Source organism: Dromaius novaehollandiae, chromosome 2 (assembly GCF_036370855.1).
Source record: "Dromaius novaehollandiae isolate bDroNov1 chromosome 2, bDroNov1.hap1, whole genome shotgun sequence".
NCBI lineage: Eukaryota > Metazoa > Chordata > Aves > Casuariiformes > Dromaiidae > Dromaius > Dromaius novaehollandiae.
The window spans coordinates 32,853,712-32,878,367 of record NC_088099.1 but is presented as its reverse complement, the minus strand read 5'-3'; the positions used below and the strand labels follow the sequence as shown (position 1 = coordinate 32,878,367).

The 24,656-nt window shown below is 39.2% G+C and overlaps 1 protein-coding gene across 20 annotated transcripts in view; it reads right to left on the bottom strand.

The window, feature by feature from the left end:
• Positions 1-24,656, bottom strand: part of THRB (thyroid hormone receptor beta) — a 175,902-nt gene that overhangs the window by 51,849 nt on the left and 99,397 nt on the right. For all 20 annotated transcript variants that reach the window (XM_064506180.1, XM_064506190.1, XM_064506182.1 and 17 more), the window contains one exon: positions 1,882-1,946. In XM_064506180.1, coding sequence (XP_064362250.1) covers positions 1,882-1,888 — 7 coding nt within the window. In that variant the 5' untranslated portion in view covers positions 1,889-1,946. The remainder of the gene's footprint in view (positions 1-1,881; positions 1,947-24,656) is intronic.

Here is a 24,656-nt window from a genome sequence, read left to right as displayed (position 1 = left end):
TCCATCCCTATAATGGGAAACAGAAAACATAAACTGTTTCTAATAGAAAGCCCTGGACATCTCCAGCTGCACCAACACTTTTCTTCCGCAATGAGTGTTTTGGGGTTTTTTTGCCTGGCAATTGTTTTCTTTGCACATATTTGTTCTGCCCACTTCTTTCTAAAGAAATGCTGAAAATGTAGGTACTTCCAATTAGGCTTTGTCTCCACTCAGCTCAGCAGAGCTGCCCTGAGAGAGGAAGACCAAGGGGACAGGTCTGGCCAGTGTGTTACAGAGGAATGTCCACGAGATCCCCCTCCAAGGGGAGCTACAACCTGTACAGCCTAGGTGAGGGTAAAGTGGGTATACTGCATTTTAGATCCCATCATTTGCCATCATGCAGCATAAGCTACTAAACATGCCCCCCAAAACATGCCCGTAGTAAAAGGTTAAAAAACAAAACTGTGACATGAGACCGAAGAGAGCATATGAACGAGCTGGAGAGACTGAGAGTTATATGTCAATATCACAACTTCTTGCAAAAATAGGTATTTGTTTAACTAAATTATCATGCCAAGAATGACTACAGAAGAATGCAAAAACTTTCCAGCAGACCCTGCCTATCCTAGTCTCAGGATACAAATTCCCTCCCAGTTCTGAGGTAGCAGTGATGCTAATCCTGAGCCTGACACACTGATCAAGGACAAGGTAACTTAATTACACCATAAGCCTTGGAGCCCTCTCCCCCCATCTTATATTCATGCCCAAACTCTGCTTCAAAGAATGACAAAGAAGCCATAAGGAGAATAGTCAAATGATCCATCTTTGCATGGAAATTAAACACATATGCAAACAATATACTGTACTATCAAAGCATGTATTTAAATAATATTCCGCTTTTCCTCCATACGTTCGTTAAATGTTACTATCCATGTTACATCCAGAATGCCAAAAGTAAAACTTGTTGGTGCATAGAGCTTTTAACCTTTGCTGGCCAACACCAGACAGTGGGATAGGAGCTGTCTAGGGTAGGAGAAAGGATATTTGAACTACCCAGACAGTAAAAATAAACTGTCCCTTGAGCATAACACCAGGAATTGAGGCTCGTTTGTTATGACTTTCCCTATGTAACACATGCTGCATTTTACAAACAGGCTTTTAAAAGGATCCATTATACATACTTCAATAGCTAAATGCCATTGACAAACAATATCAGCAGAACAGTTCTTTTTCTTACATGATTTGATGAATACTGAAACCTATTGCAAAAGTCTGAAATTCTGTGGTTTTCTATATGATCTCCACAGAACAACTACATCTTTGTGGACACTCCATTCTTGGACTAGCCTATATATCTTTTTGACGTAGCTAATTCATGTATAGCCTTTCAGTACTTTACAACTGAATGGGATATGGTGGTAAGTAAGACTTAATATGGTTAAGCATCGTTTTAACTCTGGATCTTCAACCTACCTGCAGACCTGGTCAATTATTATCTGGAGAGTGCTTAGTAATCAATATAAAGTGAATCTGACTGTCTCACTTTGAACCTCAGGGAATATGCCCATGTTACAAAATAACTTCTGCCAACCTAGTCAGCAGAAACTGTCACTGTACTGACAGTTCCAGCATGAAAAGCTGAAGCTGAAATGTGAATTTAGAATAAAATACAGCAGTGTTGCTGAAGGAAACCCAAGGAGGATAGCAGTTTCAGGGGAAAAATGCAGGGGAAGACTACTGCATGCCTCCTATCTATGTACTCTGGGTAGAGGGAAGACTTCAGTTCCCAGGACCAGTGAAATCAGAACTTTTTAAAAGCACTATTTTGCAGTAAATTTTGAATAATAAACCCTCCAAAAAAGCAAGAAATATTGTAGAGATACTCTTAGGAAATAAGGTTACCTGACATACTGCTGGGAGTTATGGATAAGTAATCATTCTTGTTCTTCTTCTGTCACCAATGTCACCTGCCAAGAAAAGGAAAAAAAACACCTGATGTAATACATCCATAAATGCAAATATGTATAATAATTATGTTAATAATGTTAACTTTTAAACAAGATGGAACGTTTTGGATCCTGAATACCCCAGTCCATGTTGATGGCACAACACATTACATTAAATTCAATGCGCCTTGTTCCATTGCATGGGGCAATGAACGCAAGTTAGGTCCAAAACCTGGTAGACTGGAGGATCTGTGGATACCAGGGCTTTGGAGGCAAGGTCAAAAAGAATGAGCTTGTACAGCTCATGTGCCTGACATGAGCTTGACAGCTGCTGATGTGAAAAAAAATGCTTCTGCCCACTTCATGGAACACTCTCCCCTAATTTTCTGTAAAAGTTCCTTGAGGTCTAATATGTAACTTCAGGAACAAATTCTTTTTTATCTCACCATTTCTAATGATACATGTGCATTATTCTCAGGTTCATTAAGAAAAAAGGATTCAGAGGAATTAGAAATCCTCTGCCTACAGTTATACTGATTCTTCTTCAATCATTTGAAACACAGAAGTCTATTAACTTCTACGAAGTTCTGAAATGCAAGTCAGTCATTTTACTCATTTGTGTAGCAAACTGATTTATACATAACTTAACTTCTGAACAATGGCATCTTCCATTTTACTAAAGGAATAACAGTAGCTGTGAGGAACTCGATTTGGTATCCTGAAGTCATGGTTTTAATATTTGGATTGTCTCCCTCTTTCAGATGTACATTCAAACATACTGACATACTGCTTATACTCTTTTCTGATTAGCAGCAAAGACTGAAGCCCTGCAAGGTAATTTTGTATCGGAGAGAAAATCACTGATACCAGTCACAGCATCTTTGTTCTGCAATATCTGTATTTATATTAGCCATACCACTTTTCAACCAAGGGTACCATAAGCAGCATGCCCTCTTTCAGGAATCTTACTCCCCCCAGAACACTCCCCAGCTTGATAATCCTGCTCCTCTCTCTGGTTTAAACATAGACAACCCAATTCAAACAGAGACAATCCTACACGTATTACTCCAAAACAGAGAAAGGATCTCATTAGAATTTTTAAAATAAGAAACTCTGGGCCTAAAATTGACCTCCTAATGGCAGTGTAAAACTGGCATGAGATCAGAATCAAGCTCTTCTGACTATCAGGAAATATCTATCTTTTAATGTTAACACATAAATGACTTTTTATAGGGGAAATAAACTCTCTCTTACATTGCCCTAATCAACATTTTATGTTCATGAACCGTGTTTTGATCTTTGTTTAGTTTGATCTTTAGTTAGTTCTCTCTGTACGCTCAGCAACACAGCCAAGTTCATATTTCCACTTAATTGCTGTTTCTTTACACTGGGAACGTTTCTTGTCCTTGAAATATCTTCCATCAACAGCAGGCTAAAAGGACATCAGGAGCATCTGCTCTATTTAGGCACAGACTATGAAACCAGAATTAGAAAGCAGGTGAGTTACAGCAAACACATGCACCATATAATTAATGTATCTGGGGCGCACTCTTGCAATTTCACCTAAGCTCACCAACCAATTCAGTCACCGCGTTAGCAAAGCAGAGAAAATCCTGCCGGGGGAAAAAACCTGGGTTTCCTTCGCGCAGGCATACATACGCCCATCGACCTCACGCTTTATCGCTGCTCTCCAAAGGCGAAGGGGTGGACACACTGCAAGGTTTGGGCAGAAACCCAGCGCCAAATGGTGCGGGTTCATCCGCTGCCCCGCGCAGCGCCCCGCCGCGCCGCGCAGCACCGCGGCGGCCCCTGGCGGCCGCGGGCGGCGCCGCCGGAGCCCGGAGGCGGCCGGGGGAGGAGGCTCCCCCGTCCCTCTGAGCCTTGTGCTCTGGTCTAACCCCCAGGAGGAAAATAACAGCACTGCGCATCAGCCCTTGCTGACCAGCTAGCTGAACAGCAGGATTTTTTTTCTTCCATGCAAATTTAGACCTTCTGCATTAACGGCTCTATTATCTTCACTGTAATTTACGCTGTACTTTTTTCATTATTTTATGCCTCATTACATTAACTTGGCTTATCTGGTAAATCTTTAAACTAAATTAATTGCTATTGCAAGATTCAAAATTGCTTCATGATTCAAAAAAGAAAAACAACACACATCTCCAAAACCCTTAATGTTTACTGTAATTGTAAAGCAAGTGCAAAGTAAAATCAGCTGAAAGTTTTATAGCAGGAACTGGTAAAATATTCTCCAGCTTACATGTTTGACTGTGTTTTTTATCTCTTTGTCTTTCCTTCCAAGCAAACTACCCAGGACTCTGGGCTCTTCTCAGAAAAGACAGCACCTCCTTAAACTCTCAGGAGAAAAGCAGATACTCTGCTTGATGTTTGCTATGCACAAACAGCACAACAGAGCTGACAACAACTTTCTTCTTTTGCACCTGACATCTTGTGGTACTCCAAACTCCTTTACAGTCTGTCAATCAAAAGATTAAAGAGGATACAAATTTAGATCAGGACACCTATTAAAATCAGAATCTGACCCATCCTACCATGTCAGAGGACCCAATGAACTTCAGCAATAAGCCATTTCCCAGAATTTAATTGTGGTTTGATGACTCAGTGACACATAAGTACTCTTGAAATAAACAACTGAGTGTTTTAAATTCTGTTTAATTGAAAATTCTGTTTCTCCTGTAAATAATTAGTTACTAATCCTAAAATTATTGTTTATCTGCCAACTTATTAAAAGAAGCAGAAAAAAGGAGAAATACAAAGTTCCTCAATGAATTCTGTACAAAGAGAAAAATTCTAGCTATCCTGGGATTTTTGCCATTTTTCCCAATGAGACCAGGATCTGGCATGAAGGGAGTTGTCACTTGTGTAAAAAAAAATTATGAAATGACTGAAGGAAAAGACAGTCTTTTGTTTAAAGCATTTTACTAAGATATGTGGCTTTGGCACAGTCTTCCTCTGTCCACAGTTTAAAGTAGAGAGTGTACATCCTCTTTTTCTCCTCACATTTGTCTAGAAATCAGCTTATTGAAGCAGGTATTATTTTTCCTATGTGAATGGAGAGCATCTAGCAAGAAGAGATCTCCACTAGTTGGTCAGTCTAGCAACTGGCAATATAAACACAGTAAATGAGCCCATTTGTAATACCTGCTTTGTACCTGACAGTGATTGGAACAGTCTTTCCAAATGCACCGGAAATGTTTTAAAAATGACTCTTTTCTCCTGCACTTTATGTGCCAGAAGTAAAATAATTTCCTATTTTTCCTTCTAAGGATGGAGCACATTGATGGAAACATTGTGGAAGTACAGAACTACTTATCCATTCCGATATCCAAAAGCTTGACTGTCTTCTGAGGACCCAGCATTGTGTGCTACTTTAAGCAAGGAAGAATTTTATGTGGTATCTACATTAATTATAGCAGTTTCTCCTGGAAGGCTGCATAAATGTGGAAGATGCTGGAGAAAACTGCATTCTTTTCTAGTGCCTACAACTAAGAAGTATGTGAACGGACACAAATGGGAATGAGCCAGATGAATCACAGTCTCAGCCTCTACCACATCAGGCCAAGAATTTATGGGAGCCTTCATGGACTTTACAGAATAACTTTCTTTCTTTCCACAAGTGACACAATTTTTATATTTAAGCTTTGCTAACAACATAGCGAGCAGTCTTCACTAGATGATCCTTTATGTGCTGAGCACTCTTGTTTGTCCACAAAGAGCTAGCCAAGGTCTCATGGCTCTGAGTCACAAGCTTGGACCATTCAGGGCCACCCCAGAGGCTGGTATCCCAGCTCTCCACGTGATCTCCCCACCAGAGAGCAGAGGCAGCCGAAGGGGCAGCATGCTGTTTTCAGTCACTAGAGTTTAATCCTACTTTTTTTTTTTTTTTAACAACATAGTCCTCACATTCATACTGGATACCTCAAAAGAAAGTAGCAAAATTTTTATTCTATTCTCTTAATGCAGATATCTTGAATTTTGTTTCAGAACTACAGCCACATATCAGGAAAAGAATGTTCCTATTTGCCCAAAATCAAAAAAAGGCAGATCTTTGGTATTTTAATCTCCATTGGCCTGAGATGGTCATATTTGGAATTAATTCTCAGAGTTTTTTCTCCAATTTAGGCATGCTCTCAAGCCATATTGCCAATTATTGCACTTACTTTCTTTTTTCATAACGAAAGCTGATTAACCAATTAACATTAATCAATGTGGTGAAGCATTCACCCACTCTCACCAAGTGCCTCCACCTACATACAACTGCGCTGAATAAAATAATGAATATATGAAAGAGCTACAGTGCTTAGGAGATGAGAACTGACAGAGTTTTCATCCTTACTCCGTTGCTTCAGATTTAAGCAGTGGCAGCTAGTTTTGGCAGGCTAACACTTGCCATTTCTAACGTGACTGGAGCTGGGCTGCCTTCAAGGGGAAGAGCTTCCCACTGAGACCACGAGCAGGAAGGAGGAATGAGATGGCACATGGGAGAGGAAGGCTGCCGGCATGTCCAGAACTGAGCAGGACACAGCCAGGAGCCGGCTGACAAACCCCATGAGCAGCGAGAGGAAGCTCTGCAAAGACACCCAGGGAAAACATAGCTAAAGGGGACAAAGTTGGAGAGCACAGAGTACTGGGGAGATTAAAAAGGGTAGAAAAACTGGAAAAGGGCAGAAATGAGGTTAAGATCTGCAGGGGGGTTGCTGGGAAAGATGTTACGTAGAAGGACAGAGTGGGGTACATTTATGGTTTGGAGACTTATGAAGACAACGGGACAAAGTGAGGGAAGCAGAGACTGTGAAGAGAGTAAACAGAACAACAATGACAACTGGAATAAGAGAAAACAGTTTAGGAGAAGCGAGTGGAACCCCCTTCTGGTTGGGAGATTCTCATTTTTCTGAACACATCTTAGAATGAATTTTGAATCTGAAAATGCCACTAGAGGCTTACACCTGAAGTCAATTTACAGGCAGGTGGGTCTCCTCCAAAGGTTCAAAAAATGGAGGGAAAAACAAATCAAATAGAACAATTCAATACCTAAACCCAGTTATGCTCATCTCTTCACTTTTGGAAGTAAGTTCATGAGTGGGTGGCATTACTACTGTACCTGTGGACATCAGACGGATCCCACAGACACAAGATTGTGCCCTACTTATGGGAAAAACAAGTAGAAAGCCAGCCATTGAGGGGAGAACAAAATCTTCACTAAACCTCAAATATCCCAGTAATAACATGAGGAATGCTCAGAGGTGGTGCCCCAGTCAACATCATTTGGCTGTAGCACCTTGACCTTTACGAGGACGTGATGCAGGACACTATGACCTCCAGGCCAGACACACTCTTGCACAGCAGGGTGACCTCGTAAGAGCAATTCCAGTTCAGGGGGATCCTGCTCGAGCCCGACCGTTTCCATGCTGAGCCCAGCATTCTCCCTTTTAAAGTTTGCTGTACCGCATCCCTTTGGAAAAGCAGCTCTTGCAGTTTCGTAATTGGGCGCTCGGGAAGTGCAGGGGAACATGCCAGCGTGCTTTGACTGCCTGCTCCAGGACATGATCCCCTCATACTCTATTTTGGCACAGGCTATGGCACTTATATTTTTCTTGGGGGCCATCTTGGCTTTGTGGTGGTGAATTATTTGACGTGTCATCTGAACATTTCGTTCTGTAAACTCCCTCCACAAATGTTACTCTCGCTTCAACTTCCACTTTTAGTGAGAAAATCTGAACTGGCAACTCCACATCACAAAAAATGACAAGCCACGCTATGGACTGTATTGATTTGTAACTGAACTTTTAAATTTGTTTTCAATATTCAACAGCAAAGCAAAGTTAACATTTTGGAGCTGAGTTATACAGAGGATTTTGTGCCAATACACATTCAGTGGAAAATGTATTAGACTATAGCTTATGGTACAAGATACCTATATAATAAGCAAGCAGTATTCTCTCTCTTATAAAACATATTGAACAACCATGCCTCATATGAGAAATAAAAATCTATCCAGTTTCTAAATACATTTAATGAAAAGGCTTCATCATAACTGGCTTGTACACACAAGCTCAGAAGTGAACTTTGACTCATACTTCGTATTGCTGGGCTTGCTCAACTCATGAGGATTTAAGATGGTGCAATAAGGTATAAGATCAAAAATACAGCACGGTATCCATTTAAACATTTTGTGTCTCCTCTCCTGAAGCACCATAAAGGCAAAAAATTAATTAATTTTACAGTATGCACATTCAGCAGTTCTGTCTAATCCTGTTCCTTCCTCCTCACACAGAGCAAAAACCCTGAACACGTACTGTTTAGGACAGGATACTTATTTTACCTTTTGGGCTCATAATTTCCTATTTTAACTTGCTTCTAAAATACCCTAAAAATTGCCGAGCACAAATAAGTCAAGATTATGGATGCTCTGCATCAGTCAGGATCAGACCATAATGCGATAGGTGTTCAGTTCTGTGAAGGCTTCAGCAGCTATTTCACAGTTCAAAAGCCAGAAAAATATTACATGCAAACAATGAGCCCAACAAATTATAACTGTAACCTTGTTGCTTTACAAATTTTTGAAAGCACTTGGGTTTTAATAAGCAAAACTGCAGGGTGAACAGTTTAGATTAATTTAAATGGACAAAATAATTCCTTCTATAGCACCACACTGGTGAGACTTCAGTTCAGACACATGGTTTGCAGAATTGGCTGGATGATAAAGCTGCCCTGCTGAAAACATCTAAAAAAATTTAGGTGTTCCACAGCATCACAAAAAGTAGTGTTGTAATTCAGCAAGATAAAAGTTGTTTTCATGATTTCATCAGAACCTAATGTTTTATTGTTTCGGGGTAAATGTATTCTTTTATAAATTACTGGAAAATATTATAATTAATTTTGTCCTAGCCAAAAAGAAAAGGCTGCAAAACAGTTTTAGTGTTTCTGTCACTTTCCCAGTGGTCTCAACACACTAAAAACACATTCTCATATGAAGCACCTAGCATAGCAGAGAAAGACTTCAACATTATCTTTAAACCACCTGGATATCAGGCAGAAAACCAAGTAAGTAATGCTTCTCTTGCTCAGTACTTACAGAAATGAATAATGGTATCTTGTTTACAGAGTATCTCAAATCACTTACCATTGATAATCACTGTGTGGAGCTCTGGACTTTAGCCTTCTCTTTGCTTTGCTTCAACCCCTTGCTGAAACACCAGCTATCTCCAGTACCTAGCACTTTATTTCAGCCTACTATATGTGTACACAGGAGGGCATAAGAGAAGCACAAAACTGGAAGCAGCACTACTTAGCCACTATTTTGATAATCTGTGTTTTGCTTTTGCAAACCAGCTCTATTAAAATTTATTTCCTCTCACAGGAGCTAATGTCCCATGAGGTTACTCCAGCAATCGAGGAGTTTTTCAAGCTACATTAATGTCTTTCTATGGCATAAAAGAATTACACAAAGCACAGACACTCTGCCTGCTTTTGTTGTTGTTGTGTAGTGGGTGATGACAACTCCACACGTCAGTTTATATCATGTTAAAGCAAAATGGCATATTTGGAGCATTAATCTCAAATATTCTCTGTGAGGGGACTCTTAACAGAAAGCCATATAATGAAAGCTAGCCAGATTTACAAGACAGTAGCTGACCTGTAACTGCGCATTAAGAGATGTTTATTAGAGATTTAGGCCTTAATTCAGAAAGACCTTTACATACTTGCATAAATATCCAATTGAACAAGGATCCTGGAGGGCTAACGATAATGGCAAAGCAAAAGGGGTAATATAAAAGAGCTCATATTTAAGTGATTATTCCTGTGTTTTTTGAAGAGCCTTAGAGACACTTCATGGCTTACGTGTTCATTCTCCAGCACATGGGAGTTTCATTCAGACAACTGCTTTGACGTAAAACTTTTCTTGTTTTTCTGTTTTGTTCTGTCAACCCAGGAAACATTAGCTCTCATTGAAATTTCAACACGGACAGTTTTTCTTCCATTCTAATTTCTTTTATTACTCATTGCAAAGCCCGTATTAGATGAAGGTTGTCTTGAATTACCCAGTAAATCTGCCTAAAAATGAATAACATAAAATAATCCCAAAGATACTATATGTCAAAGACTTTTATTGAAAGTGGTGATTTTCCATCCTCATCATGAAATGGATTAAGAAAAATAAGGTTTTGTAAATGTCAGGAGGGGGGCACGTGGCTGAATCTCATTAACAAGAATTATTTTTGTCAATGCCTCTTATATATGTTGTGCCTAAAAAATAAGTGAAGCAGAAATGAACATGTTCCAAACTACAAATGTCACTCTATTGAACAGGGACAAGTATTACCTAAAGATTGATAGTGGCATTTGTTTTGAGCTATTTTCAGGGGCTTGGATATGAACAGCAGGATTAATGCAGCTTTAGGCTTTCTGCTTTTCTTAACCAGAGCTTTAGAGTGTCCTCACTTTGTTTTCAAAAAAGAAATTCTAAATACAGAAAAATCATTGTCTGTATTTCAGGCCTTGAGCTCCAGTGTGCAAAGATACAGAATTTTACAGAAAACATCCAAAAAGAAAACATAAATGCTGTTATAACTATGGATTTAGCCTCATGGGTTTTGCATATTGAGTGACTTGATGATTTTCCATACCTGAATCTACTTGCCCTAAAACTGATAGCAGAACCATAATACTATCAAATTCTGAAACTGTCAACACAAATTCCAGAACTAAAATGTATGGTTTCAATTCATCTCTAATTCTAGCGGGGGCAAAACTCCGAAGAAGCATATTGTCAACAAAATTAAGGTAACAGGACCAGAACAAGAAGTTGGTTGTCTTCTGAAATATGTATCCCTAGTCAGCAAAACCTAAGCTAAGAATCTGCCCAGATCCTTTTCCAAGTCAAACCGGTGGTCCTGTGTGCTTACCTGCCAGCGCAGAAGTTGCCCAAATGACATAGACATTAGACAAAATTTGACAACATGATATGCACCAGAAGAGGACAGTGTGTTTCTAGATAGGTAAGTTCAGGCATGATGTCAACCAGTAAGGCAGATAATATCCCTTAAGGCATAATGAGGGCACACCTAGAATATTGTGTGAAGTTCTGTATACCACAGACACAAAAAAAGTATCAGTAACAGAAAAGGAGTGACAGATGAGTAAAGTTAAATGCTTTTGGGGCTGGACTGACAGATATATCAGTTGAAAGTTAAGTTTGGCTTGGCTACGGGACAGGAAAGTGAGCACATGATAACCACGTTCAAAAGAGAAAAAGGGATGATGGAAGAATACGACTGTTATGGGAAATTCAGTTAAATGATGCTAATGGTTACTGGTGGACATGTAATTAGGTTAGGGGGCAGCTATATTTAAAAAGGAGAATTCCTGCCTGGTTTTAATTGATATTTTGAAATGGAGAAGCCCATATTGCTATTTCTGAGGTTTACGCAAAAGCTTATTTTTCAGAAGAAAAATTCAATGACTCCACTAACAATTAGTCTCAAGTTGGAGAAAACTTTGTGCAAACATTGCCTCTGAAATGTCAAAATACAAAACACATGTTTTATACACACATAAATATATTTATTACTATGATAAATAAATAAGGAGTTTTAAGTTACCTGGCAGTAAGCTGGTGGTCATAAAATATGACTGTATTAAAATGATCTAAATGATCATTTGCTTATGGTTTTGGGCAGACAGGAGTCATGCAGAGAAAGAATAATACTTGTGAAAATGAAGTAAAAGCCCCTATTTTGCTTATTTTAACAGAAAATTGCTTGCACCCTCTGTAATGGCTCTATATATATGACCAGCACTGCATAAAGTTAACTGGATTTCAGCTGAGGATTTTCACAGCTCAAAAGTTACTCTGTTGTAAGTCCTATTCCCTTCTAGCCTGAGTTTTTGAGAATAAACACATTATGGCATGTTCCCAACTCAGTAATTTACTCATTTACTCTGCAATGCAGGCAGAGCTTGCTAGGAGGTGTGCTCTGACTCCACCATTCTTGTATCATTTTTACCACCTCACTGGGGCCCCAGTGCTCGGGGTGGAAGTGAAGAAAGAGGATCTTTTTTCTTTCTTTGAAGAGGCACATATCCTAATGTTAAGCAGAAGCATTATGGATGCAAACCTACTTTTGGGTGCAGATTGGAAACAAATCACACAGCCTCAGTGTTAACAATGGCCTTTCAGTATTTCTGATAAAGGAGTGATTTCTTTTTTTTTTTTTTAACCCCTTTTCTTGTTTGCTGCCTCATTTACATCCAACAATACTAGAATCAGGCCCAGAAATTAAAAGAAAAAGTTTAATCACTGATGATTTTGCTATCTCTCCCAAGCAAACAACAAAAGTCCACAACCTTTTAACATTTTCCATTCTATTTGCTAATTACTTACTTTGTAATTAACCCATTATGCATCTGTCATTTTATTTTAAATTAAATCACTTTAATTGCTAGTAAGTAGGGTTTATTTAGGTTTTATTATTCCTGGTATGGTTGTATGGGGTCATGAATGGGGAGCTGTTGAAACACTGAGTTACAGGTGGCTCTCTGCAAAACTGCTGAAGTTGCTTAGGATAAAGAAAAGTTAAGCTGCTTTTCTTAGGTGATTTGATTTTAAGGTCTAATAGTGTATTTATAATGGAAAAGGTTTATGGCAAATATGAGAAGCCTTTTATTCCCCTTGTATTTAGATCGCATGAGGCATTATTTTGTTTCTTGAAATAATTTTAATAAAGGAATAATTATGCTAACAGTTCTAGAAAATGCCTATCGCCAAAAAGTTCAGTCCGCTGTATAGTAAAACTCTGTGAAATGCAATGCAACTTTATATTAATAGTTGAACTTCAAATAAAGAAAACAGAGAAGACCTGCACATGGGACACAAGGGGAGGAGATGAAGTTATAAATGCAGGGCTAAGAGTTACTACATTTTAATATGTTCATATAAAACAGCATAAAAGCTGAGGATTTTGCTATCCATCGCACAGTGGGTTCATTGCTGTACAGAGTCAGCCAGTGCGTGCCAGGGCAGCTGCAGGGCTCCCTTTCCAACAGGCTTTGGGGCAGCCATGCAGTGCAGCCACGGTGCAGGATGAGCCACCCAGGCTTTTCCAGCACGCGGGACGGTGGTGACTATCTCCCGGCTGCCTACTGCCGCACGGGAGGGGAATCCCATGGCCCACCTCGCTCCCACTTCCCCCTGTCTCCCACCATGGGATTCTGCCCCCTCTTTCCAATGCCAGTATAAATTGGGCAAGTCAGTCTTCTCTTTAGTATTGAATAAAGCCAAGAATCTGGTACTGGTGCATTGGACTTAAGATTGTATTTCCAACAAGAACCCAAGACCATGCCCGGGCTATCCTAAGCACAACTAAGGCTCAGATAAACTGATAAGGTTTACATGTATGAAAGCCGACAAATTTCGTAAGCTCAATTTCCCATGTAGACTTTACTGGCCTAGATGTTAAATATTTTCTTCCCTGCTCCTACTAGAAAAGAATAAATGCATGAAATTATCGGCATTTACAGAGAACACCTGGATAACCCTTAAACGACTCTATTTCCAAAGGACAGTCTCTCTATCCAGTTAGGAAGCTGTAATAAAAGCTTTTCTGCTTGCTATGTCATCTATGTGTCTTTACCATCAGTTATGAGCTATCAAGGTATGGCGCACATCTGGAAGATCCTGGTACGCGCTGCTGTGTTTTGTTGCTGCCAGATTTCTATTGCTGCATTCCTATTGATGACTGATCTAAGTAGACCAACACCTTTGCAAGCAGCACACATAGGGACTTCACCTTACACCCCCATCCTTGTTCCTCTTTGTACCATGTTTCAGCAGAGCACCTGATCTCTGCACTCACTTTGCCAGCAGGTGCAGGTGCAGAGGAAGAAGACGAGGTATTGCAGAATGATGCAAAGGAGAAAGAGAGGTGAAGTGCTGACTTTAAATTTTTTATGAGGAGTTTTTGGATGGCCTTCAGAGACAGCACTGCCTGTCTGAGAGAAGCCATTGAAAGCTCAATAAATGGATCAACCTGTTGTGCAGAGCTGAATGATGAAATCGGAAAGTTTGCATTTGAGTAGAAAAAGGGGAAGAGGAGCAAAGATGCAGTAATGGAATTGAATTATGACTCAGAAAGATATGCCTAATAGCTGTATTCTGAATATGCTTAAGAAGAAGGGTGCTGTTAACACCAACACAGCCATCTTACGATGACGAAGATGTGAGGAAGAGTTCTAGAAGTTTAGACTGATAGAGAAAACCAAATTACTGCAGTATAATGAATGAAGAAGCAGACAGTTTAGAGTGTGACCTATATGCAGGTGCACAGAGACAGGGATCCACACTGGAGACGACACACAAACAGGCCCAAGCCTCTGGGAGAACAGCTGAGAAAGAACAAGGCAGGGAAAATTCAAGTATAAGCCTCACTCTACACCACTTGCTTCACCTCAGGTTTGCATTTGGCATTTGCAGCTCTTCTGCTTTTCCTGCTTTGCCAGTTATCAGTCTGGTACCCCCAATTTCTTCCAGTTTCACCCTTAACTGCATTCAACTCCTGATAGATATTATTGGGACGTAAGAATGTATTTATCAAAGCAGTAATTTTAGGGTTCCTCAGAGGGCAGAGAGCAGTAAGTATGGAAACAGCATCTTCCTCATGTCCTCATGCTGCCTTTATTAAGTTTATTGAACTCTCAATACCATACTACCCCAGTGCTTCATGATGGCTATACAACTGAAGTCCCAACAGGCTGTCAATCAGAGTTTCTTTCCTCTCCTGAGTTAGTGGGAGGGACCACGCTTTTTTTTTTTTAACACAATTCTTTCCTCTCTCCTGCTTTTTTTTTCTCTTTCCATTTTGTCCTGTTCTCTTCTCTCTTTCTGTTTACAGTTTCTAGTTTTGTTTGTATGAATGTGAAACAAGAAAATCGAACGTTACATTTCCTTCCCAAGGAAGTCAGACCTGTGAGCATTCTGGCCTGCTCCCATAACAAACTCCGCAGTCATGGCCCTATTACTCAGTCTTTGTCTGCTGCTCTCATGAATCTGCCATCTGAAGAAAAAAACCTTGAGGAATGTAGCTGCTAAGAGAGAAAATCACCATTCAGAGAAAACTCTTATCTTAGACACCTGACACAGATGACTTTGACGGTTAGCAGCAAGACATCAAATCTGACCTGAGTACAGAGCCCCAGCAGCAAGGTAAGCTCTAAAAAGGAGCATGTTCCCAGTGCTGCAGCATACTGGACATATTCAAAGAATTTTAGAGTTTCCATTATAAAGTTCTATGTAAATACACTGCATTACTAGGGTGTGGAAGACACAAAAGTCAGGATTATCCAAGTCAAGTTATCAGACGAGTTTTTCCTCTGATTATCTCAGGGGAAAGCAAAATGACTCCCTAACACATGACATGATAGAAATTGCTACTTTTTCAATGGATTTCATTCTTCCATTTAGCATCATCTCTATTTAACTAATTTTCAGTTTGATTTTAGCCAGACACTCAAAGACCACTATTATGTCACTTACATCAGAAAGAGATGCAGAACGGGATGTCCGCTCTGCACTGCTGATACTGAGGCTTCTCATGGTAGCAGCGTCACATGGATATATGGAAAAGGGCAGGGGAAATAAATGATCCATGAGTGACAGCCCATATATTTCCCATCATTCTTATCTGGAAACATGCTAAAAAAAAGCATCAGAGCCATCCTTCTTCTGTCACTCTCCACAAGGTCTTGGAGATCGAGCAGTAAAATATCAAAAGTGTTAAAAACCATACACCTATTTAAATTATGGATGTAGACATCTTCCCACCCAGTGATATGGAGGGGCTAAGCTATCAGAGCAATTTTAGAATTAATCAGTTTCATAAGTATTAATATATGGATCTAATCTACATTCAGTGTTCTCCAAATTACCTTGTGCTGAAGGAACAAGTTCTGGCTAATGAAGAGAAACAAATGAAGCTCACAGAAAAATAATTAAAGCTGGGAGTTGGAATGGGAATTGGAGTCAGCACTGCTTCATGTTCTGTGTTGAAAATGTATTTATTCTTACAGTAACCCTGTTTCTTCATCCATAGGGTGGAGATAATAATACTCACCTAAGTTCTTACAGTATGCTACTAAGATCTACAGATAAGCCATCAGAATTACTATTATTAATATTATATACACTTAGCATGCATTTTTTGCTTCAAAACAGTTTTACAGATGGCATTTCTGCTCTACTCAGTGTTTTGGGGATCCCTTTTGTAGACATCCTCAAAGTTATTCTTCATCTATTTACAACATTCAGGCATATTTTTTGCCATTAACTTTAATTCTATTTTACAGCTTAATAGCTTTATGAGACTCTGTTCTCTTTATGATGTGGGAACACAGTAGCACAATGATTCAACAAACACCCGTTTTACCAACCAGCCAGATTTAACAGGCTATTTCTTGTTGCATCCTATAAACACAACCAGCAGCCAATCTGATATTTAATGATGCAAATTATAAGCAGAAGTACTATTTTGTGCCAAGATATAATATGGGGAGATTGCAAAAGCTCATAGTGGAATTTCTGTGGAAAAAAAAATACTGTATGGAGTTTTCTAAGCTGTTCCCTTACGAGAATCAAAGCCGAACTATGAAAAGCAGATAAGTACATTCATTATAAAAACCCTGAAGATATTGACAGAATGAGAAAACACTTCACACTGTCCCTTTACTCCATGGAAGGTATTTGTAACCAACTGTGCTGAAGGAATTTTGCGAATTGGAAAACTTACTCCTTGATAGCTTTTATGGGAAAACCTTCTCAGAAGAGGATTCACAGACCTAATGTCTTGTTCTGCCATTTACTAGCTAAGAGACTTTGGTCTGAATGATAAACAGTTTGATATAAGATAAGCCAAAATGTAGTAGCTTCTACAGAGTGATTAATTATTTAATATCTGTGGAGTTGCTGTAGAACCTTAAACAAAAAGTTCTTTCTAATGACTTTCTAATGACAAAAAGTTCTGTATAAAGATTTTCTAATGACTCAGAACTAGGATTTTCTTTGAGATACTCTAACCATATTACACCTCATTCTGTTTCACAAATCTTTTTCATATCTTTAAAAAAGTTTCTTTGATAGACTCTAACCAAATTAAACCTCATTGTTTCACAAATCTTTTTTATAGGTTTAAAAAAGTTTATTTTTTATACCTCTTCACAGATTTCTCAGAAGTGAGATGTGCATACTACTAGAATTTTATGAAGAGGCAAAAAAAAATACAGCTTTATAGCCCAGGGTGCCTATTGCAGTATTGTTTTTACTCACATACAGGCAACAAATTGCAACAAAAAAGACTTAACATTTCAGAATAAAAAAGCAGTGAGCCTCACTGTAATCAGCTCTCCTCAAACTATTACGAGTCTTGTGTTTTTAGCAAATTTCCAGAAGCCCGTCCTCCCATGCTCATACAAATACAAGTGAATCTCAACATTCACCCTCTCCAGAAATTGTATAATGGGAACATACATTCAAAACACCTCATCTAAATAAAACCAAGACTTTAAAACCAACCTCGTTTTCAGAGTCCCCAGTAATGACCTGGCTCACAATTCCTGAGTGCCTGAAGCCGAGAATACTGGATCACTGGAAATGTTTTAGTACTACAGAAATCTGTTCTCTCCTGAACAATCTGACATCACTACAATCAGTCCATTTGCTGGAATTCACAGCTACACTGGGTTATATTTCTGAGCTATTGTGGTCAACAGTTATAGCCAAAATGTGTGTCTCTTTCAGTTTTCTTTTTCTTAATCACATATCCTTTTACTATGTTTTATGTATATTTCTTCATTTCAGTTTTATTCATCTTTGCATTTTTTTGTAGAATTATGTGCTACAATTCTTACAGAATCTTAAACAGCTGTAGAAACAAATATTCTATTTGTTCCTTTAGCACAGATTTAAGATGTCCTTGTCAGTATTAGAAAATGTGTCTGTATTAGTCATTCTGCCAGCATTAAGATAATAAGAAAAAAGATAAGGGTCTGTTCTAAAGCCCACAGAAGCAGAGGGAGTCTTTCTATTGACGTCAACTATTTTGTACCATGTTCCTCTTGCATGAATTAGGACACAAAGAGTAATTTCTCATGCCAGATTCTGTACTTACTTCTTTATGTGCACTCATTTTTATTGAGTAGACTCAGTAAAGTCTACTGGGACTATCATTCCTGCAACCTTTATACAACTTTTACCTTACTTTATACAGTCTTTCTGGGCAAGCAACCAGGCTGTCATATATTACAAAGGAAAGCCTTTCCATCTGCTAGTCTGGTTTATTCCTTCGCTTTACCCTCTCATTTACTATACTTCCTTCACCAGGTACGAAGAGTTCGGTCCTTTGTTGGAGACTCACCCTTTGGAAGTGATCAAACTGGCAATGACAAAGCTTTTTCAAAACTGGGCCCTAAGTATTTGTCCACGGGAGTACATCATTTAGGGGCATTACATTTAGGGACAAAACAGACTGTTTGCCAAATACCCTAGGCTCAGCTCCCCTTTGACATCTTGCCAAATTGTCGGGAAAAGCTATGGACTTGACATGAGACATTGCCAGACATGACGGCTACCAATGGGAGAAGCGAACAAAAGTTACAGGGAGCGCTGTGAGGAATGGCTGGATTTCATGGACGATTAAAGGGGAGTTATGTGAGAAATGGCCCAATGTCACAGCTGACAGAAGGGGAGTCGGGGGGACCCTCTGCACAATCTTGCAAGGCCAGCAGGACCTAGTAATGTTACATAAAGCCAAAATTACCTCAGTAACAGTATGAGAAATACTAAATTTGGGTATAGACATAGAATAACTGGGATCAAGGGTAAAAAAGTAAGTAGGGGTGGGTTGTTTATTCGTGCAGACACTAGTGGAGATAAAGGGAAGTACAAGGGCACCAAAGAGGGGAGTCAAGGAATGGCAAATGGTATCTGTAGGCAACGGGTGTGGGAGATGCAAATGGGCATGGGGATGCAAAAGATAATGGAGCTGCAAATGATGTAATTGGAGCTGTCCAGGAGTACCTGTCAGGTAGCCCTGCCCTTGACCACTGCAGCCTAAATCAGAACAATAATCCAAATCTGTTGTTCCAGTCACACCATGTGTGCTGGCCTGCTTGCACGGCTGGAAGGGCCAGGCAGGATGGTGCTTTACCCAACCAGCAGAGGAATATCCAACACATATGGATCGACCTTCCCGATCCAGGCCTGATGGCAACAGTGTCTTCCCAGTCTATTCCTACGGCACGCACTGCCAGCAGGAATTCCTCTCCTAGGAACACTACGTCATCTCCCATTATTTTTATATGCCTCTACTCAACATATGTACCCTGGCAGAATCACCAGAAGCCACTTCACTGCCTGCCTTGTCACAGCGAAGGAGTTAACTCCTTCAATTTCACTGAGCAGCAGAATGGGTAGAAAAATGGAATTGCACATCTTTCTCATAAAAATACTGCACAAAGTTACTGCATTCTTACATTGAAAGTCATTTTTGCAACAATAGGGATAAGGGGAAAACAAGAAGTATTTCCATTTCATTTTTTTAAACTTATTTAAAATAACTATTAGATCTTTTTTTCAGTTAGATTAATCCAGACATGGTTTCTCCTTGCAAGTATTACTATCTTTACACACTGCACACATACTCATCCTTAAAAAGGATATGTAGTGCCTTATCCCCACAGATAGAAATACAGAAACAAAGATCCCTAACTCCAAACATAGACTACCGATGCCAATCAGTGAAATAACAAAGGCTTAGATCTACGGCAGACAGATGAGCTGCCTTCAGATGCCAGCTGGGCTTCCGAATTTTTGCTTCAAATATGAAGTGAGATACAAGAGAAGAAAAAGAGTTCGTCTACAGGAGTCACTATCCTCAAAAATAAAAGGCAACTCCTAGAATTCTCAAGTCTCAACTCCTAGAATTATCAAGGAGATAGAGAAGGAAGGAAAAAGGCGCTTGTTCACTGAGGAGAAGACTTAATAAAATCCAGAGACCAGCTTGCAAGAAGTCGTCTGACTGGCTCCACACCAAGACATTTACAGTGAATATAAGCCCAGAAAAAATCACGAGATCTACTGCCTCTTACTCATTACAGGGTGTTTATGAAAAACTGTTCCATTTTCTCTGGGACTGTGGCTAAATCTCTGCTGAATAGCACATCCTGAATTCATATCACATTTACATTTACAACACAGCAAAGCACTGTTAAATGCTACAAATGCAAATAGTCGCACAAGCAGTGTAACACTGGAGAATCCAGCCACTCTTAACCAGAATCTGGGATTTTCGACATTAGCAGTTGCCAGCATTTTTGTTGTTTGGTTTATCAGCCCACTAGAATATTTAACAATACAATACACTCTTTTTTAACACTCTCTCGTGGAGAGGGCTATTTTATATATAGTGCATTTTTAATAGGAATAAGATTTTCAGCTGCTGAAGAAAAAGCTCCATTTGCCAGGATTCTAAGGGATTTGTGCATCACTGAAGTAGCCAACAGTTTGGAAGTGGATCAACCTACATTCAGTATCAAAAATCATATTTGCAAGTAAAATAAAGCAAAACACCTTGCACGCATCTTTTATGACTGCACTTTGGGGAGAACTTCTGACATGCAGGTAAAATAAATTTTGCTTCTTATCAGAATTTATTGAAACCTCAATAGATTTTTAAATCAATGAAATCAGATGGAAAGAAGCTGAATTGATTTCATTAAAAAAAAAAAAGCTGAATATACAGGAGAACCTCTTTCCATAATTCCTAGAAGCAGTAATCATACTTCTCCAGATTTTTGATGTGAAACTTGGATCTCATTTGGGACCCACATATGACATTCTGTAGCTGTACGCAATCACACTCCAGGAAGGATCACAACTGAAGCTCCTCTTCACTGTGACCGTCCAGTCTCCTCTTTAGATGGGTCTGTAAAGACCAGATTCCGAACTGAAATACTCCAACTTTGCAGAAGTAACAATTGGCAAGCAGTTCAGTCCTGAATCATAGCCTGATCCTGTTCCCATTTAAGTCAAGAGAACTTCTACCCACTGCATATATTCTTTCTCTGAAAAGCAGAAGTAGTTCAAGACAGCAAGCAAGGTAGGCAGCAGCCTAAAGGAGAAAACTGCCTACACCACCCAGGAGAAGATGGAGTACAGCGCTCATCTGCCATTCTCTAACCCTTCCTCATACACTGTCTCACAGCTTAAACGCACTGATTGAGATAAAGGGCTTCATTTTTAATTTTACCAGGATATGAGTACACATTATTTAAAAGTTTCAGCAGTTATGAAATATTCTTCCTTCTGACAAAATTTGTATGACAAAGCAATTCACCTCCTGAAGAAATCTTTTTTACATATTCACCAAATGAGTCTCACCTGGTGCTGGGAATATTTGTTTCTCTCCATATTCCTTCACAGCTGAAGGATATTTGGTTATGTTTTGTTCTGTTATTTAAATCCATGTAAAATAATCCTAGGCTGATTTCAATTCCACGTGGCATAGATTTCTCCCATAAGAGAAGACATTGACATTTTTCTCTCAGTGATTCCAGGGAATATTTAAGTATGTTATATAAAATGAAGAACAGCTTTGACAGGAATCCTGAGAGACTCCCACCATGGACCATGCCACCTACTGATCAAAGAGGCACACAGAGTTCAAATCAGAGAGAGTATGAGAGACTAGAATACAAATGTCCCAGCGCTCGACCTCTGTTCTGCTGTGCACAGGGCATTTCCTCCTGTTTTTGTAAGAGAGACTGATCTGAATTAGCTGATTGCAGAAATGATGTTGTAGATATTAATTCTGCCATGCAGAAGGACTGATGTTTAGCCCAAACTCACTCCTATCTAGTTTTGGGTGGGACTCAGGTTCCACTTCTTTTCAAGGCATTTCTCAATCTGGGCAATTTGAGCGGGTCCATTTGTCAGACTCTCTAGAATATGTTTACAAGGCAAAACCTTTTTGTATTTACCAGCAAAGAACTCCTCTCACGTATTCAGTGTTTTGAGCTCCAAATAAAGTCACTGGTCCCTCCAAACGGTATGCAAGAGCTCAGCTCTTTGAAGGTAAAGCCTATATTCAGTTTGGTAGTCTTTTTGCATTCCTCCTTCATATAGTCTCCTAAAGCTTCATCTTAAGAGTCAGGAAACAGAAGGAAATCAGTGGGTGTTTTTAAGCACTTCAGTTGCTGAAGTACGATTTGAATGGTTATAATGTGTGATTCACCTCAAATGAGTCTGTGTCCTCACCATTTAGAGATTTCCCAAAAGGTTACATTTCCTTAGAGTTGTTTGTATCTCCAAATCAGAAACTTTAAATGAAAACCTGGTATTAGCAAATTCTTAGCCAGAAACCATAGCAAGTGTCAGTAGCTTTCAAAACAAATGGCATATAGAAAACAGTCTCACCAAAAAGGAAGAAAACCTAAGAGGAATTCATTGATCAGAAGACATCAGAATTACTATTATTTAATTCAGCATTTTTATACAATAATCATTTTTGTCAAAAAACAAACATATTGTACATTCAACCAGGATGAATGTTAAAGACGCCACAAAAACACTGTCAAGGACTTTAACTTAGAAATAATATCCTAGGATATTTCTGAGAGAGTTGGGAATATTTTCAGAGAAAAGCATATTCTGCTCCTTTTTCCCAAATGGGAATACTTTCCCAGAATAAGGTCAGTGGTGAACTCCTCCTTTAGGGCTTCAGTGTTTTAGCAATGCTCAATCCCTAATCACTTGAATTAATTCTGATTTGCAAATATAAACCTTTGGGTTTTGCATATTTCTGCAGCTGGTTGCAAGAGTTTAATTTCAATACAATGCTACATTACTGAGTATGTGCTAACACTCTTACTCCTTTTCTATATTGCCATTACAAGTCAGTTTGCTGTTAAAAAAGTCTGGTTTTGTTAATCTTGCCAATATCCTGCACTATGTCACACGCTGTTCAGCAAGAACCATGGGCAACCATGCTGTCTCAGCTGATAAGCTATCAATGTTACAGAAGCCTTTGCCATCTACATCTCATAGTAGTTAAGACAAAGTTTGCCACTATTACAATTCTCTTTAGAAGAAGAAAAGCAGCAAGTGCTAATTAAATGAGGTGCCATGGTAGGTTGTACAGCAAGTCATTTAGAATGAACATTCAAGTGTGAAGGACAGAAAGCTTTTCTCTCTTTCCAAAAAAGTACAGCAGAAGGTTAAACACCGAATATTCTCTCTGAAACAGTAAAATTTGCATGCATTTCCACAGATTTGTACATGTAAATGAAACAGCCTTTAAGCCTTGTATTAAAGACAATTACAGCTTCAGTGGGCTCTCAGTATTTCAACCAGTCCGAAGTTCATTTTCTCAATGTAAGCATTAGCTACAATCTGGCAGTGGATTTACTCAGTTTGTCCACATGGACACATGAACAGGATGGATATGACTGTAATTTCTGTGATTTGTGAGCAGGGTTTGTGATAAATGGTTTTGAGGCAGGCTGAAGTAGTGAAGGACATGAAAGTTTGAAACGGTTTTCATCTTTCAGGGTTTTCTATAAATTCCAGTATGCTGTAGGATACCCAGCGGGACTAGTATAGCATGTCTTGCATGACACAGTGTAGGCTTCACCGAGCAGGACTAAAGGAGAATTGCTAGCTGGTGTATGTCTCCTGTAAATCCAGGCCCAGTTAGGGTTGTTTCAAACTGCCACACTTGCTCTAAGCACGTCCCACCTCTGCCTTCAGTTAGAATGTTTTTCCCAATAACAACTTCTCTCATTGCAAATGAAACTCCCGGTGCCTTGTTTCACCCAAGGAATGTTGCATTTCCATCCCCTTCACAGCTACCTTCTGTGCACTTCTTGAAAACTACATCATGGTTTTTCCAGCCTTCTTTTTGCAAAACTAAGCAGTTACACCTCGCTAAACCTTTACTCAGAGCTCAAGGTTCCTAAACCTTTAATTTTTCTTCTTACTTTCATCTAGACTCTCTCCTATTGCTCAGTATCCCTCTTAAAATACCATGCCCAAAACTGGACTGTGTACTCCTCCTTGGACCTCAGCAAAACTATGTAGTGATGTGTATGTTTTTCAGTCATTGCCAGGGACCATCTACACATTAACCATTCTGCATACTTTCCTTTGGAATTCTATCTGCTTTCAGGTTTAAATTAAACAATGCTGAGATCACACTGATGGAGGAATAAAAGTGTCTATTTGTATTGTTCCTCTGGAATAGCTACTCTATCTCAAGTTTATATCTGACATTATTCCAAATGAATTTTTAGTGGTGTCCCTTGAAGTCAATATATGCACACAAACAAACTTATGTACCCCCTTATTTTAAACCTGATGCCTAGATCTATATTGAATAAGACAGTTCCACTTTCAAAGGCTTTGCACTTTTTCAACAGCTACTGAAGCCAGAGGGAGGATGCAAGCAGTCAGTGTTTCTGAAAGTAAGACTTAACTCTGGAACAACATTTTTTCAGCTGTCTAGAAGGTAAATGCCACATTTTTATTATTGTAATGAATTAGGTATCACTATTGTTCACACAAGAATATATTCAAATGAAGTCTGAAATGTATTTTATGGGAATAATGAGCATATCACAGCACCAGTTTTCATTCACAGCAAAGAAAAGGTCAGTATGCAAATGTAA